We start from the raw sequence: 14,473 nt of genomic DNA, 5'->3' as shown, positions 1-14,473 counted from the left end.
GCCATATGTATTCTCAGACATGGTGTGAAGAAACCCTTGTGAACAGTAGTACAACACTAACTTTTGTCAGATGCCCTGGTAATACTCCCTGCATCCGAAACTGGAGGCTAACACAGAGCCTACACAATGGCCATTGTTAGGATAGGGGGGCTTCTACTGCTTTGAGAAGACCTTTGATAAAGTTCCACATATATGCCACATAAGGACCTCAGTGTGACTTAGGTGCTCTATTATTGCCAAAATATATAAAATATTACACACACAATACTCACCCACCACAAAGAATAAACTGAACCAATGTTTCCAAAATAATTAATATTTATTATAATCCAGTATAGAATGGATTCTGCTGTTGTGAATAAATTACCTTAATTGAAACCTGTGGGATTACTCGTGAAAGTAATTTACCTGCATAGGTGTTGGCAGTATTAGATCACTGTAAAACAAGCATGTTCTTACTTTACTGTGCCTCTACATTTTTGTTTGTCCTTGCCTATTCCATCATTGCCAAATCTGGTGATTTATTGTAAGCCTCAGAATATTTTGTTTTTCTTAAATTACCCCAAAATCTGAGGGTTTTTTAAAGCTTCTAGCCCTCATGTTTACAGAGAAAAGCTGGGAAATGTGAGCCAGAATTTTAAAAAAAATCTCATGCTTTTTCAAGCCAATCTCCTTAATTTTAGGGTGCTGCGTCATCAATTTGGAGATCTTGTGGGCAGCAATCCTGCCATTCTGACACTGTTTCATATCACTTCCATCTATTTTCTAGCCGTTATCCTCACTGCACACTCCACAAAATGTGTGCTACTCTGAGTCTGGGCTAGGGCTGAAAACCAGCTGTGGGGAAGAGAGGGTTGGGTCCAGTGCTTAATTTGTGCCAGGGCTGAGCCTCAGCACCTCTAGGTTTGGCAGTTCATAGCCCTGGCACCTCTGGGCTTGCCAGGTCAGTTGTGAAACTAAAAAAATTGCTTGATCCCCCCACTTATTTCATTACAAATTAAGCACTGGTTTGGGCCACTTTGAGGAGTCTCCTTCCCTCCTCTGGGTCTCCTCCGGCATGCCCCCCAGGCCATCCAGCACAGTGCCCTTGTTATGAGAGCGAGCCAGGGCCCCATGGCGCAGCACAGGGTACTGGCTGAGAGGGGCTACCAGCCTGCTTCCCCCCACCCCAACGCCGGCTACCACAGCTCCAGTCTGGAGGTGGAGAGCAGACTCTCCGCAGGAAGGCTGAGGTGCAAGAGCAAAGCCCTGGCTGTCGGGGCACGCAGCGCCCCGCGGGAACGGCCGCAGGACAAGGGGCAGGGCACCGGCAGCAGCCTGGCGGAGCCTCCCCGCCCCGAATGGGTAGCCCGCGCCACCCCCGGACCCGCAGGCAGCGGCTGGGGCTGGGGCAGCCGCACATGCTCACTGGCGGACGGGGCATATGCGGCGGACACCCCCCACCGGGGAGGAGCCACAGGCAGGCTGCCACCGAGCGCGGGGGGGCGAGGGGGGAGGAGGAGGAGCGGGGGGATTATAAGAGTCCGGGGCGCGCCCGAGGGACTCCGGACTTTATGCGGCGCGGCTGCAAGTTGCGGAGCGCAGCGAGACTCGTGGGCAGCTCGGAGGCACGGAGCGGCGGGGATGGCGGCCGCCACGGACCTGGATGTAAGTGCGGCGGAGCTGGGGGGACGAAGGCGGGCACCGGGCGCGGGGCGGGAGCCTGCGCCCAGCACTTGCCGCGGCGCGGGAGCTGTTTGCACCGGTTGGCGCCGGGGCCGCAGCCAGGAGCCCGCACCCGCACCCCTGTGCCAGCGGTTTGCAGACAGAAGTGCACTGAGACCTGGGGCCAGTTGCGGGTGGCAGGCGCGTCCTCTCTGCGCGGCCGGAGACCGGGGCGCAAGGGGCGAGGCGGTGGCTGCCTTCGCCTAACGGGATCCGATGTGCACTTCGCGTCTCCTCTCGCTCCTTGCACAGCGCGCGCCTGGGAGGCGCCCGGAGATGGACTTGCAGGGCGGGCAGACCTGCGCTGAGCCCCGCACTCAGGCTCTGAGCCCCCTTAAAACTTGGCGGGGTTTGCAGAGGGTGAAAGGGCGGGGTTTGGTCCCCAGCCTCTTGCTCTACTTGCGGCCCCTTAGGCGTTTTAAAGCGGAGCTGTCAGACTTGAAGTGAACGATGAATTTCGAACACTTTCCTTCGGTCCTTGCTGCCGTCTCTCCCAGTGTTGATGACAAGGGCTGTCCGTGCTGGCTTGAGCGCGCTGTTACAATGTAAGATTTCGGGCGGATGGTGCCGCCGTGATGAGTTTGCTAAAAAAAAAAAAAAAAAGTTGGATCCACTTGGAGCAAGCCTATTTGTTGCAGCCAGCCCCGAAATTCCAGTGTCGAAACACAGAACGAGTCAAATTGCTCCTAGGGTGCCCAAAGGGCGGGATACAGGTTTTGCAGCACTGGATTGTTGTTGTTGGCTCTACTGTTTTTTCAATTTAGTCAGTGGAATTTTGGGGCCAGCTACCAGATTTGGGGATTTGCAGTGCTTTCGAGCCAGGATGCATCAGCCGCCTGATATCTTGGAGATGTGGTGGTGGACTATGAGTACCCACACTTTCACTCCATTCAACCCGTGGAATTTTGGGGGATGGGGAAATAGGGCCAAAAATTGGCTAGATGTGGCAAGATTCATCTTTTATTCATAACTTGTAAATTGCATACATAGATCAATCCATTTGAAGCTGGTGTATCAAGTTGTTTATAAGTGCCTTATGATCTCCTAGGATGCATAAACCCTATGCAAATATTATATGTATATAAATAAAGAGTAATTGCATACGAGTGGTCAATCCTTCCAGCCTGTATTGCTTTGCCAGATTGTTGCTTAGCCGTTGGTGGTTTCCTGATGCACTTGCATGCCTGATGCCTCCACTGTTTCGCTTCCTTTTTTCACTAGCGGGCACAATTCAACACCAGCTCGGCTCCAACAATCCCTCTTAGTCCCATGAGCCCCTGCAACGACAGCAGAGGGAGGGAAAGATGTTTGCTCGTGGTGACCTTTCTAAGGGTTGTGGATCTCCTCTATTTAAGAGGTCACCTCTTCTGAGGAACTGTCAGTTGCTCCTCTGCAGGGAACCCTCACTATTATTGTTTTCTCTTGATAGCATTAGCTGAATCAGGGGGAGAGCTGGGGAAGCCGTGTTACTGGTTAGAGGATGCTTATTTATGGACCTCTACACTTCTGTAGTAAGAATTAAAATGAAACTGTTCTTATGAGTGATATTCTTGGGAGAACTATCCTACAGTAGCAGGGGATGGGCTAGACAATGCAATAGACCTTTTCCATTGGTAAGGTGAATCTGCTAAAAACATGATACAATAAGTGTACTGAAACCAGGGTAACATTTCAGAGAGTGGCAATTATTCTTTGCGCCCTCTCCCCACACACAAACATTGTTCCCAAGGTTCATGTTTCCCAAAGGGGAGAATGAAGTAGAAGTGATCAAAAATTTTAAATATTGTTCCCAAGGTTCATGTTTCCCGAAGGGGAGAATGAAGTAGAAGTGATCAAAAATTTTAAATATTGTTTTGATAATTAAGTTTAATGTAAACTTCATTTTACTATGTTTTTTTATTAGTATCTGGATGGCTTTTCCTGTCCCCTGACCATGCCTTCTTAGGAGGCTCTTTAGACATTAATGTGAAAATATCTGTACATAGTGAAAAGTCTTAGCAGAGGTAGAGTTGAGGTCTAACAGCTTTTCTTTCATTTTATTGTAGCTGTATTCTGGGTTCACCATTGAATTTCCTGATAATGGCACTGATGAGCTTGGTTCCGGCCGTGACTACGGGGACTTCAAAGAGCCATGCTTTGGGCATGAAAATGCTAATTTCAACCGTATCTTTTTGCCAGTCATCTACTCCATCATCTTCCTGACCGGAATCATTGGCAACGGATTGGTTATCGTTGTCATGGGCTACCAGAAGAAATTAAGAAGCATGACCGACAAATACAGGTTGCACCTTTCAGTGGCTGACCTCCTGTTTGTCATCACTTTGCCATTCTGGTCTGTGGATGCAGCTATAAGCTGGTACTTCGGGAGCTTTCTGTGCAAGACAGTCCATGTCATTTACACTGTCAACCTATACAGCAGTGTCCTGATTTTGGCCTTCATAAGTTTAGATCGTTACCTGGCGATAGTCCATGCTACCAATAGCCAGAGACCAAGAAAGCTGTTAGCTGAAAAGGTAGTGTACGTAGGCGTGTGGCTACCAGCCATGCTTTTGACAGTGCCTGATATAATCTTTGCCAGTACTAGTGAAGTAGATGGAAGGTATGTATGTGATCGCGTCTACCCTCATGACAACTGGCTGATTTCATTCAGATTTCAGCACATTTTGGTAGGATTTGTGTTGCCTGGTCTAATAATCCTGATTTGCTACTGTATTATAATTTCTAAGCTGTCACACTCCAAGGGTCACCAGAAGCGCAAAGCATTGAAGACTACAGTCATTCTCATCCTTGCCTTTTTTGCCTGCTGGCTGCCTTACTACATTGGCATCAGCACAGACACCTTCATCCTGCTTGGAGTCATCAGGCATGACTGCAGCTTTGAGACGATAGTACACAAATGGATCTCTATTACAGAAGCCATAGCATTTTTCCACTGTTGCCTGAATCCGATTCTTTATGCCTTCTTGGGTGCCAAATTCAAAACATCAGCACAAAATGCCTTGACATCAGTTAGCAGAGGATCGAGCCTTAAGATCCTTTCCAAAGGCAAACGTGGGGGACATTCTTCTGTTTCTACAGAGTCAGAGTCTTCAAGTTTTCATTCCAGCTAACACAGTCTCCTCATCATTTTGTAATAAAGAACATTTTTTTAAAAAAGTTACACAAGATTTCAGAAAAAACAAGACTGACCATAATGTACAGTTTTATTTACGGTTGGAATTTTATATTTTCTTTTAGTTTCTGTGAAGTTCAATTGACTTATTTATATAAACACTTTCTTGTTGATGGCAAAGTGTCTAGGCAGGACCTGTGGACAAGTGGTTAGTTCATGAAGTTTTAGTGCTTGTCTGGTTGTATAGATACGTGAACTAAACACTTTTAGAGTGTAGAAAGTTACTGTTTAAAATTTAGAAAATGTTTTTCTGTTGTTTGTATGTAAATGTTCCAAATGTGTTCCTGTTAAAAATTCTTTTGATTGATATTCAAGAATTCCCCCTCACCTCCCAAGCTGTTTGGTTTACAATAGTTTAATTCTGCTGTAGACAATGTCACTTATAACCAAAGCCTCTTCTGTCAAATGTTAGATTTTTTTTTTTTCCAATTCTCAGTAATGGATTGGTTTGCAAAACTCTGCTGTGTAAGGTTGTTAATAAAAGTACATGATAAAAATATTTTGGTATGTTCTTCAGGTCTTAATTCCATATACTTTATTTTTCTTACCACTTTGAGTTGCAGTTATTAATGTTCAATCTTTGAAACCAACATAACTCATCTGATATGGACCTAGGGGAAAACAAGAGGTTTCATATATATTGCTTGTCTAGTGATGAAACAAACCGTAGTTATCAATACAGACAACTGAGCAGCTTAGGGCATTTATTTTGTACCAACTTGTTAAAGCTTTTTCCATTAAAACACACACTTAGTGTAGCCAACATTGCATTTACAATAGCTTATCCCCACTTCAGTTAAACTGTTAATGGCTATTTGGGGGGGAAAAAAAAGCTTCCTTTATTTGTAATATACTACACCCAGAAAGTCCATTTAATCACCTTAACAGGTGCTATCAGCCTCTTAAGGAAAATCAAAAACATCCACATTAGAATGAGATTCTAACTGCTTGTGGTAAGTATGCAACTTCCATAAAATGCTGTTTTTCCAAGTGCTGTCTGATATCTGCATGTAACAAATCAGATTGGCAGTGTGTAGATATTTTGAAAGGAGATTTTACACTTAATGTAATTATATGCAATCCACGTTAAACTCCCACTCTGTATAATACACATCAGAAAAAATTGAAATCATGTTTGTAAGTACTACTAGAATACAATCTAATACAAGTTCCCGTGAGCCTTTTGCGATATCCTGACAAATAGATGATTTCCTGTCATTTAAAATCGTTCTATATGTGCTTCCCCTATAAGTGTATTATATTTATATTGTATTGCCTAAGGCAACATTGGGGTCTGATCCTTCTGACACTGACATCAATGGTGATAGATTAGACACATGGTTTGCAAGTCAAAAGGTGACAAATGCTCCAATTTAGAATGCCACTTAAGCACATGCTTAACTTTAAGCAGGTGAGTAGACTGATTGAAGTTAAGCATGTACTTTACTGAATCAGGGCCCTGCCACCCATTCCAAAAAGTACAGATCTACTTGAACAGGAATAGTCCTCCCAAATGGAGGACAGACATGTCCCTCCTCTTTCACCTGTTCATAACATTTCAAAAACCCTTCCTGATGTCCTTATAAAGTCAAATCCTACACTTCTGCAATAAGCAGTAGGGTTTTTTAACTGGCAGTTCCATAAGCCAACAATAGTAACTGAACCAAAATCCTTTCCTCTAATAGACATTTTATTCCAGCTGGAAACAAAGGTGGTATGCTGTTTCCTTTGTGAAAAGTGTTTTCCCCCCACAGAGATTTCTCCATTGAGCTGCCCACATCCTGGTACAAATCCCAAGCAAAGTCAATAGTTCGTTTGCCATGCAGTGAAGTAACTTATTGTTACTGAACTCATGTATAAACCATGTTACTGAGACAAGGTTTCTTAAAAGGTCAGTAATGTGGTTTCATTTCTATAGTGTTCAAATTAAAAAAATATCACATGTATGTTGCCGCTAAGCTTAATTAACATATTCTGAGGACTGTAAAACTTAACATTTATTCTGTTTAAAATTTCAAAACCTGTAGTTGGGCAATTTACATTTTTTGTCCTAGGGGGAAAAAAAATACTATTTTTTTTTTTAGATATCCAGGCAAAGTAGAAACTCTTATAATTAGTGTTACAATTCTATTTCCTTATGCTAGTTATTACTGCGTATTAAAACTGTGAATTCAAAAGTAGTAAATAATAGATATTCAGCCAAGAAGGAAAGCACTTTGAGTATAATTTTTGTGTTCCCACTTAAACAGAAGACATTGTCAAGTGCTTTTTACATCACTAACAATCGTACGTTTGTTGTTTTGATCTTTTTAAAAGATATATTGTTCGTATTAGCCACACAGCTCTCTTAGCTGAAGCAGATACTGGCACTTCAGTAAAACCCATTGAGTCAGAATGTGTTCCCACATGGGCGAGTATCCTAATGCTTTTACGGGGTTGCAGTGGTGTAAATGAGAGCAGAATTTGTAAAATGTGTTAAAAATCTGAGTGATCATTTTTATGTATTTCTATTTCCTTGTTCTTTATTATTTAGGATACTTGCATGAATACAGGATCTTTGTGTCAGAGTTCATCTGTTTATTCCCCACCTGAAGTCATGTAATCCTCAGTGACATCAGCTCAGGAATTAGCAGCAGGAACAGATGAATTCTTGGGAAACAAAAGATCCTGTTTTCATCCAATTGCCCTGCATAACAGAAAATACAAGGGAAGCAAAATGAAGGAAAAAGATATGGGGCAGAACTTCCTAAATAGAATATTAGTTTCTTGCTTTTTAAGTTTTCTGTGAAGAACCAGTTACTCATTGATTTTGACGCATTTGTTTCCACCCCTATCCAATTACTCAGTCTCCTTCAGTTCCAATTACAAAAGACTTACTGGCTATCAACCTTCTGCTGTTTAGTTGTTGAGGAAATGTTTGTAGCACTCTTAACATTAATTTAAGTCATTCCCATTACACTTTGCAGTCAGTCAACCTTTACTTTAGGCAGAGAATCAGTGGAAGAGAATGTATAAGAAAACCAATAGTGCATGCTACCAGTGAAGATCATTGAAAGGAGACCTTTAAAAACAAAACACAGGAAGTGTTTGTGTGGAAAATAGGCTAGTGAATTAAAACATCAGAGGCCAACTCCAACAGTCTTTCGGGATTTATTACACAAAACTACCTCAATAAGATCTGAGAGAGTAATCCTTGCAGGACCATGTCCTCAACATTTAGTAAGAGTTGTAAGATCTTTTGGGATTTGGCTCCAGAAAAGAAAACAAGGAAAAAATAGAACACATTTTTAAAGAAGTAAATTACACAACTTGAAATATTACTGAGATTTATGGAGACATTTGTAAATTAAATTCAAATCTGTCATGAGGAAACTCAGTAAAAAATTATGGACCCAATTATTTTCTGTTACACTACTACACTACACTCTGCAGATTTGCAGTTGTGTAAACAAAAAGCAAAATTTGCCTCATTTTAATTTGTTTTTACTATCTTTAAATACATCATAAAACTGAGGGCCTGACTTTGCTCTTATATCAGTGTAAATCAGAAGCAATTTCACTTTAAGTCAATGGATTTACCCAGTGTAAAACTGGTGTTAGAGGTGAATCAGATCCTCAGGTTCCAGTCCACACATTGGAATAATCTCTGGGCAAATCAAACCCACACATCAGAATTTCAGAAATACAAACTTCAGTCTCTTTCCAAATTAGTCATGCTTTAGTAAGCAGAATAATCAGTTAATTTGTTTAATTTTCAAGACACCCATAATGCCTAGTCACACCACTTTACAATATATAATAAAACAATAGCTATGTCTATCCTCTCCTAAAAACATCAGACAAGGCACAGCAAATGCAGCCCACATATAACCTCTGGTTACAGCCTAGTTCATGTATGTTTACTTGTGCTAAAGTGATATACAGGGCTAAAAGATCTATAATATATTCACCGAGGCCCAAATGCTCTCTTTCTGTGCAAAAGTGCTCAGAGAGGAATAGAGTAATACATACTCAAACACCTCAGCTGTACTTGAATTGCAGTTTGCAAACTCTCCTTCCCTGGTCTGGGGAACTGTCAGGGTTTGAAAGAGAGCAGAAGCAGCTGAGTAGAGGGAGTCATCTGGATTCCCCTGCAAACTTGTGCCTCAGCTGTGGCAGGACCAGTAGTCATACTCCCCAGCAATATTCTGTCATTCTGAGGGGTTTGGGGAGTGCACACTGAAGGGTTAAGGCTACCTTGGGAAATATTAACTCTCCACAAATTTTCCTATGGCTTTAATTTGAGGACCTCAACACACTTCAAAAACATTAGGTAATGCTCCCAATGTCCCACTGAGGTAGGTAAGTACTATACCTTTTTATAAATTGGTAAAGTGAGGCCAAGAGGTTCAGATCCTGATTTTCAGAAGTACTGAGTGCCTATAGCTCCCATTGACTCCCTTTTTTAGCACGTCTGAAAAATCAGGCCCTAAGCAACTTGTCCAGTGAGCCACTAGCAAAGTCTGAATTAAAATACAATCATTTAATTACTGCTGTGATGGGAGCATTATAAATGCTAAGGATTAGTTTAGCAGATACCTCTATCCCCTGGACCATGCTAGGCAGAACTAAGTTCAGAGTAATTGTCTGTTTTCCTTCACTCTGCTGCCCCAATTGGGAGTACAGTCAGAGTGCTGTGTTGTTGGAGAAGGCATTACACAATAATCCGTTACATTTTATATTCTCTCTCCTATGCTGGCCAAATCAGATGGCACGGACTCGACACTTCAGAGCTCAGTTCTGAACCTGGGTGGTTCAGAGGTCATAAACAGAAGTTTCAGGATGCAATAAGCAGGTAAAGGAAAGCTCTCTTATTTTTCCTTGGCTAGTCTCACTGCACAAATCTTTTAGAGTGGGTTCTACATCCAAGCTTATGTATAAATCAGAACAAAATCACCAGGAAAATATAAAGGAAATTACAATAAACCATGTAGCCATTTACACAAATGCTGAAAGGTTTATCTTGTGATGGTGGAGCTCAAATTGGACAATGAACAAAATGGCCCGCTCTACACATTCAGTTGAAAAGGCCATTTTTTATATTGTTTGGGAAAGGAAATAGCATGATGAGGAAGCATTTCCTTGATTCAGAATGCCCCAAAGTCCCCCAACAATGGTGCATTCTCATATAATGCAGAGTGATGAAACTTGGGAAATACTTAAGCAGATAGGGCCTTATTAGTTTTGCTCAAAGGATGCCACTCCCTCACTTCATGTTTTGAAAGCTCTACACATTTAGGTTTCTCCTTGTCGTTAAAACACAAACACAACTGCCGGTCACAAGTAAGTAGCAGGGTAAGATGCGACTAAGCTAATTGATTACAAAGAGTCTACAATATTTAGAATTTCAGAAAATGTTTTCTCTCAATTATACAAAATATATTGTCTTTTTAATTTCTTCTCCCAATATATATAATCTTTAACGTGCCTAGGGTTCATTAAGCTTTTCATACCTACTGTAGTGCAGTCAACGAAGTTCTGATTCTGCTGCCACTCTGGTACTGATGCAGGGCAGAGTTACATGGTAGAAACCAACAAATCCAGTCCGAATGGAGGCTGGCTCACATGTACATAATCGTGAGCACTTTCACGTGTGGACCCAAGAAATAAAATCCTGGTTCAATTGAAGTCATTGGCAAAACTCCCATTGATTTCAGTGGAGTGAGGATTTCACCCAAGGTTGTGTTACAGGTCGGATAGGAGGACAGAGGATTTAGCATGCCTACTTTCTGAAGTGTGGACAAGTCTCCCGTGACATACTCTCATTTAATTCAATGCACGCACTATCTGCAGAATCATGCCTTTTATTTGGACACATTCTAATAACCCAATCCAACGCCAGCTGAAGACAATGAAGTCTTTCCACTGACTTCAATGGGAGGCAGCAGAGATGACCCATGCCTGCCCATAGTGTGTGTGTGGAGGAGGGGCAGAGTGAGGGCAGGCAGCTCCAGCATTGTTACTGAGCATGCTCAGTCCATGTGCGCAGGCTCAGTACAAGCCAAGCAGCAAACCTGGGGAGGGCCGGGGGGCAGGACTATGACCCTGCATATCACCACCACTACCCCAGTGCCTCTGGGCCCACAAAAAGGTAGACATTTTAACATGGAGCACATGGAATTGTTCTGCTGAATGTAACTGAATAAAAGACCATATAATTTACTTTTTTCAGCAACGTTTTGTCTTGCTGTCGGGAGCCCTGCATGTGTAGCTTTCAACAACTCATGAGCAGTTAGTTCTAGTGGCACCTATGTATTTGAAAGAAATGGGCCAATATTTTTAAAATACCCTCTGAAATTCACATCAGAACAGACTCTCACCAGACAAACATGGTCAATGGTATAAGAAATTTATATTTTTTATTGAAGTATCACACTGTCCAGTCATTTTTTGCTATTGATGTTTTCCCCTGCTGTATCTGCTTTCCTCTTTTTGAAGTTACAAAAACATTTCTCTCTTCTCCTGCTTTGCCTGTTTTTTCATATATCTTTATAGATTATTAAACAGTTCTACAAAACTATACATAACATAAAATATGGAGGAGCAACAAATAAACACTTTACAAAGCACAAATACCTGGCTGTCCACAATACCTCCTTAGCCATCTCATGTACCTCACTCTTCCACATCTGGGTTTTGCCTTAGACAGAAGATAAATTCCTCCCATATCACATGAAATTCTTCAATTTCCTATTGAAATGTTGATTTTTATTTTCAAGTTTCTTATAATGCAAACACAACCTATTCTTGTTTACATCCTAGGCCCTTATTCAGCACTCCTTAATCAGGCAGATCTCCCGCTGACCTCATCAAGAAGTCTGTATGAATGCGGTGTGCTGATGAGGCCCCTTATCTGTGTGTCAGTGTCCTCAATGATGTCAACACAGCTCTGAGAATAGGGTTTGTCAATTAACTTTTGTTCTCCATGCTGTTGGCTACCACTGCAAAACAATCATAAAGCTGGACAGCAGTCATAATTATCAGTTTCATGTCTAAGTGTCACCCCTCCCTAGGTATACGGGACATTGCAAAACAGCCACAATAAACGTAACAAACATGCAAAATGCAAACAAAATATCCTCACAAAATTTCTCTCACCTCCCACTCCCTTCATTCTTCTAGGTTGCTCCCTTGGTAGCCGTTTCCCGTGGTTGTCTTTGCACCCCTTCTCCCATGCTGTCACTTATACCAGGATTCTCCACATGGGGCACCAAGTGGTCTTCAGTCAACTGCCTATTTAAAACACACTTCTTCTGCTAAGCTTCGCAACTATATTCCACCAAAGAAAGACATGTTACCTGCAACAACACTGGGCCAAACTGTACCCTCCATTACCCTGGAGCAAGGCCTCCATTAAAGCCAGTGGATTCCTATCAGGAAAACAGAGAGCAGAGATTGTCCTCTCTCTCTCTAGTGTAGCTTGTTGTTGTTTTAAATGACACTGATAGTTAAATATATCTTGTGAGAATCTGGATCATTACGGAATATACTACTTTCTGGTTAGATTTTAAGCTCTTGGAGACAAGGATCATTTCTCTCTTGATTTTGTACCACTGGCCAGCACACTCTTGGAACTCTAACATAAGTGTACTGATAAATAAAGCTAGGGACCTCTGACAAGAATAAAAGGGGAGAGGGAAAGGATTATTGTATAAACAAATGGTCAGAGTGAATATTCTTAAAAACCAGTGGATATAGTTAAAAACTGGGGAGAATAATTTTAAATTATTCTTTAAAGGTGTGGATGGATGGACTGAGATGGATGACAATAGGAAATTGAGTCCCACTTCCCCCACAACAAAAGCTTGATCATCAAGATGGAGTCGGAGCACAAAATCCTGTCAGCATAAGGTTGAACGAGATATTTAATAACGTTGGCTTTTTAAACTAGAAGATATGTAATAGAGCGATGCAGTCAGACTACAGAGAGAATATGATGGGATGTTCTACTTTTCTGATTATAACTTCTAAGGTAAGTCAAATGCAAGAAGCTAACCATTATCAATCTTCATCCAATATGGCCTAATCTTTCTGTACAAAGTCCTCAGAGGGTAGAAACTGGTTTTCACCTTGCTTAACCACCAGTTAAAAATTAGAAGGGCTTTGCCATTTAAGCATTCCGTTTTTGCTTTAAGTATTACCCTGTAAAGCTCTCCTGACTGTTAACCGAGGCATAAATCAAGGGAGAAACTGGTTCAGAGTTTAGAAGTGGGGCTAGGAAAAATGTTTTCAGCCTCGGCCTGAATCCCAGCTTTGGTGTAAGACAAGAAAACATAGTAACCCCAATTTCTGTTACCCAAAATGAATTGTTGTGCAAATCTAGGTTGTGTTGTCTGCATAATTGGGGCTACCCAATGCTCTTGGTACCCTGAAAGAGATTGGAAGGGCTGTGCTCTGGTCAGAGTACCCAAAATGCAACACCACAGCAGTCTCACCAGTTTTGGAACTGGACAGCATTTCTAGCTAGTGCCGAGGGAGTAGTGGAGTCATGACCCACTCTCATGCTGCCCCTTCCCACTAGTTACTACCTATGAGGACACTTTGTGGCTGACTTCTGCATAAAGAGGGGGTGACGGGTGAAGGGTACAGTGTCACTGTACCCTCTCGACCCCTTGTATACTCATGTAGGGGCCACGCTGGCCCTTTATGCCTTCACAAGCTGCGGATCTGATCTGCCCTCTTGCTTCAGTTTCCCTGTAATTGCAAGCAAACAGCAGAGATGATTTGCCCACCCACCTACTTATGTAAATCCCTCCTGTGACTGCTCCAGCAGGAAAAGGGCACCTGGCTATGGATATATTTTTCCCGTAAGTGCACAAGCACCAAGGAAACCGAGATAGGCAGACAGTTATCATTTTCACCATTAAGTCCTCAATGAACTCAGGTCACTCAGTGCAGGCAGGATGTTTAAGTGCAGATCAGCTGCTTCTCCAGCAGGCAATAAGCTGTTATATGTCATTTGTCCTGACACAGGTTTCACTTGTCTTGGTGCCAAATAATAGAATTTTTCACATACCTACCAATAGTTCCATAACATGTCAACAGCATACCAGCCTCATTGCTAGTGTACAGTGTCTAACGTATGCAGCATTGGACCTGATACTGCTGCAAGTGATTTTGCTTACTGACAAAATGGTTGTCAATTTAAGATAAAAATACTGGGCTTGATTTTCCACTCCTTTGCACCTCATGAGGATATACACCCCCATACAAAGTAAGTGTAAACCACCACCAGATCATGCAGCATTTCAAACCCACTGTGCACAGATACAAATGACTATAAAACTGCACGGCAGTGGAAAATCAGGCTCAAGATCTCACATACAGTTCATAACTAGCCAGAAGGGCCTCTGCTTTGAAGAAATGCAGCTCGCCGCCCCCCGCCAAGATACTGTATGTTTGAATATAAACATCAAGTAAATAACTGAGAAGGGCAGAACATGTCTGCACACAAATTCAGCCCATGCACCAGAAAATTAATTGAACCATACAGCATCTTCCCTCTCCCTTCCACAAAACTCCACAAGTAGATGGACAGCTCACGTTAACAGCTCTTCA

The 14,473-nt window shown here is 42.3% G+C and overlaps 1 protein-coding gene across 1 annotated transcript; it reads left to right on the top strand.

Annotated features, from left to right (window-relative positions):
• Window positions 1–1,370: 1,370 nt before the first annotated feature.
• CXCR4 (C-X-C motif chemokine receptor 4) lies at window positions 1,371–5,375 on the top strand. The gene is made up of 2 exons (XM_037912942.2): window positions 1,371–1,647; window positions 3,750–5,375. Exons 1-2 carry the CDS (start codon window positions 1,624–1,626, stop codon window positions 4,812–4,814), a joined length of 1,089 nt encoding a protein of 362 aa, XP_037768870.1. The 5' UTR covers window positions 1,371–1,623; the 3' UTR covers window positions 4,815–5,375.
• The last annotated feature ends 9,098 nt before the right edge of the window (window positions 5,376–14,473 follow it).

The sequence above is a fragment of the Chelonia mydas genome, chromosome 11 (assembly GCF_015237465.2).
Source record: "Chelonia mydas isolate rCheMyd1 chromosome 11, rCheMyd1.pri.v2, whole genome shotgun sequence".
Taxonomy (NCBI): Eukaryota; Metazoa; Chordata; order Testudines; family Cheloniidae; genus Chelonia; species Chelonia mydas.
The sequence above is the reverse complement of the archived record's forward strand: the minus strand, read 5'-3'. Positions and strand labels throughout refer to the sequence as shown.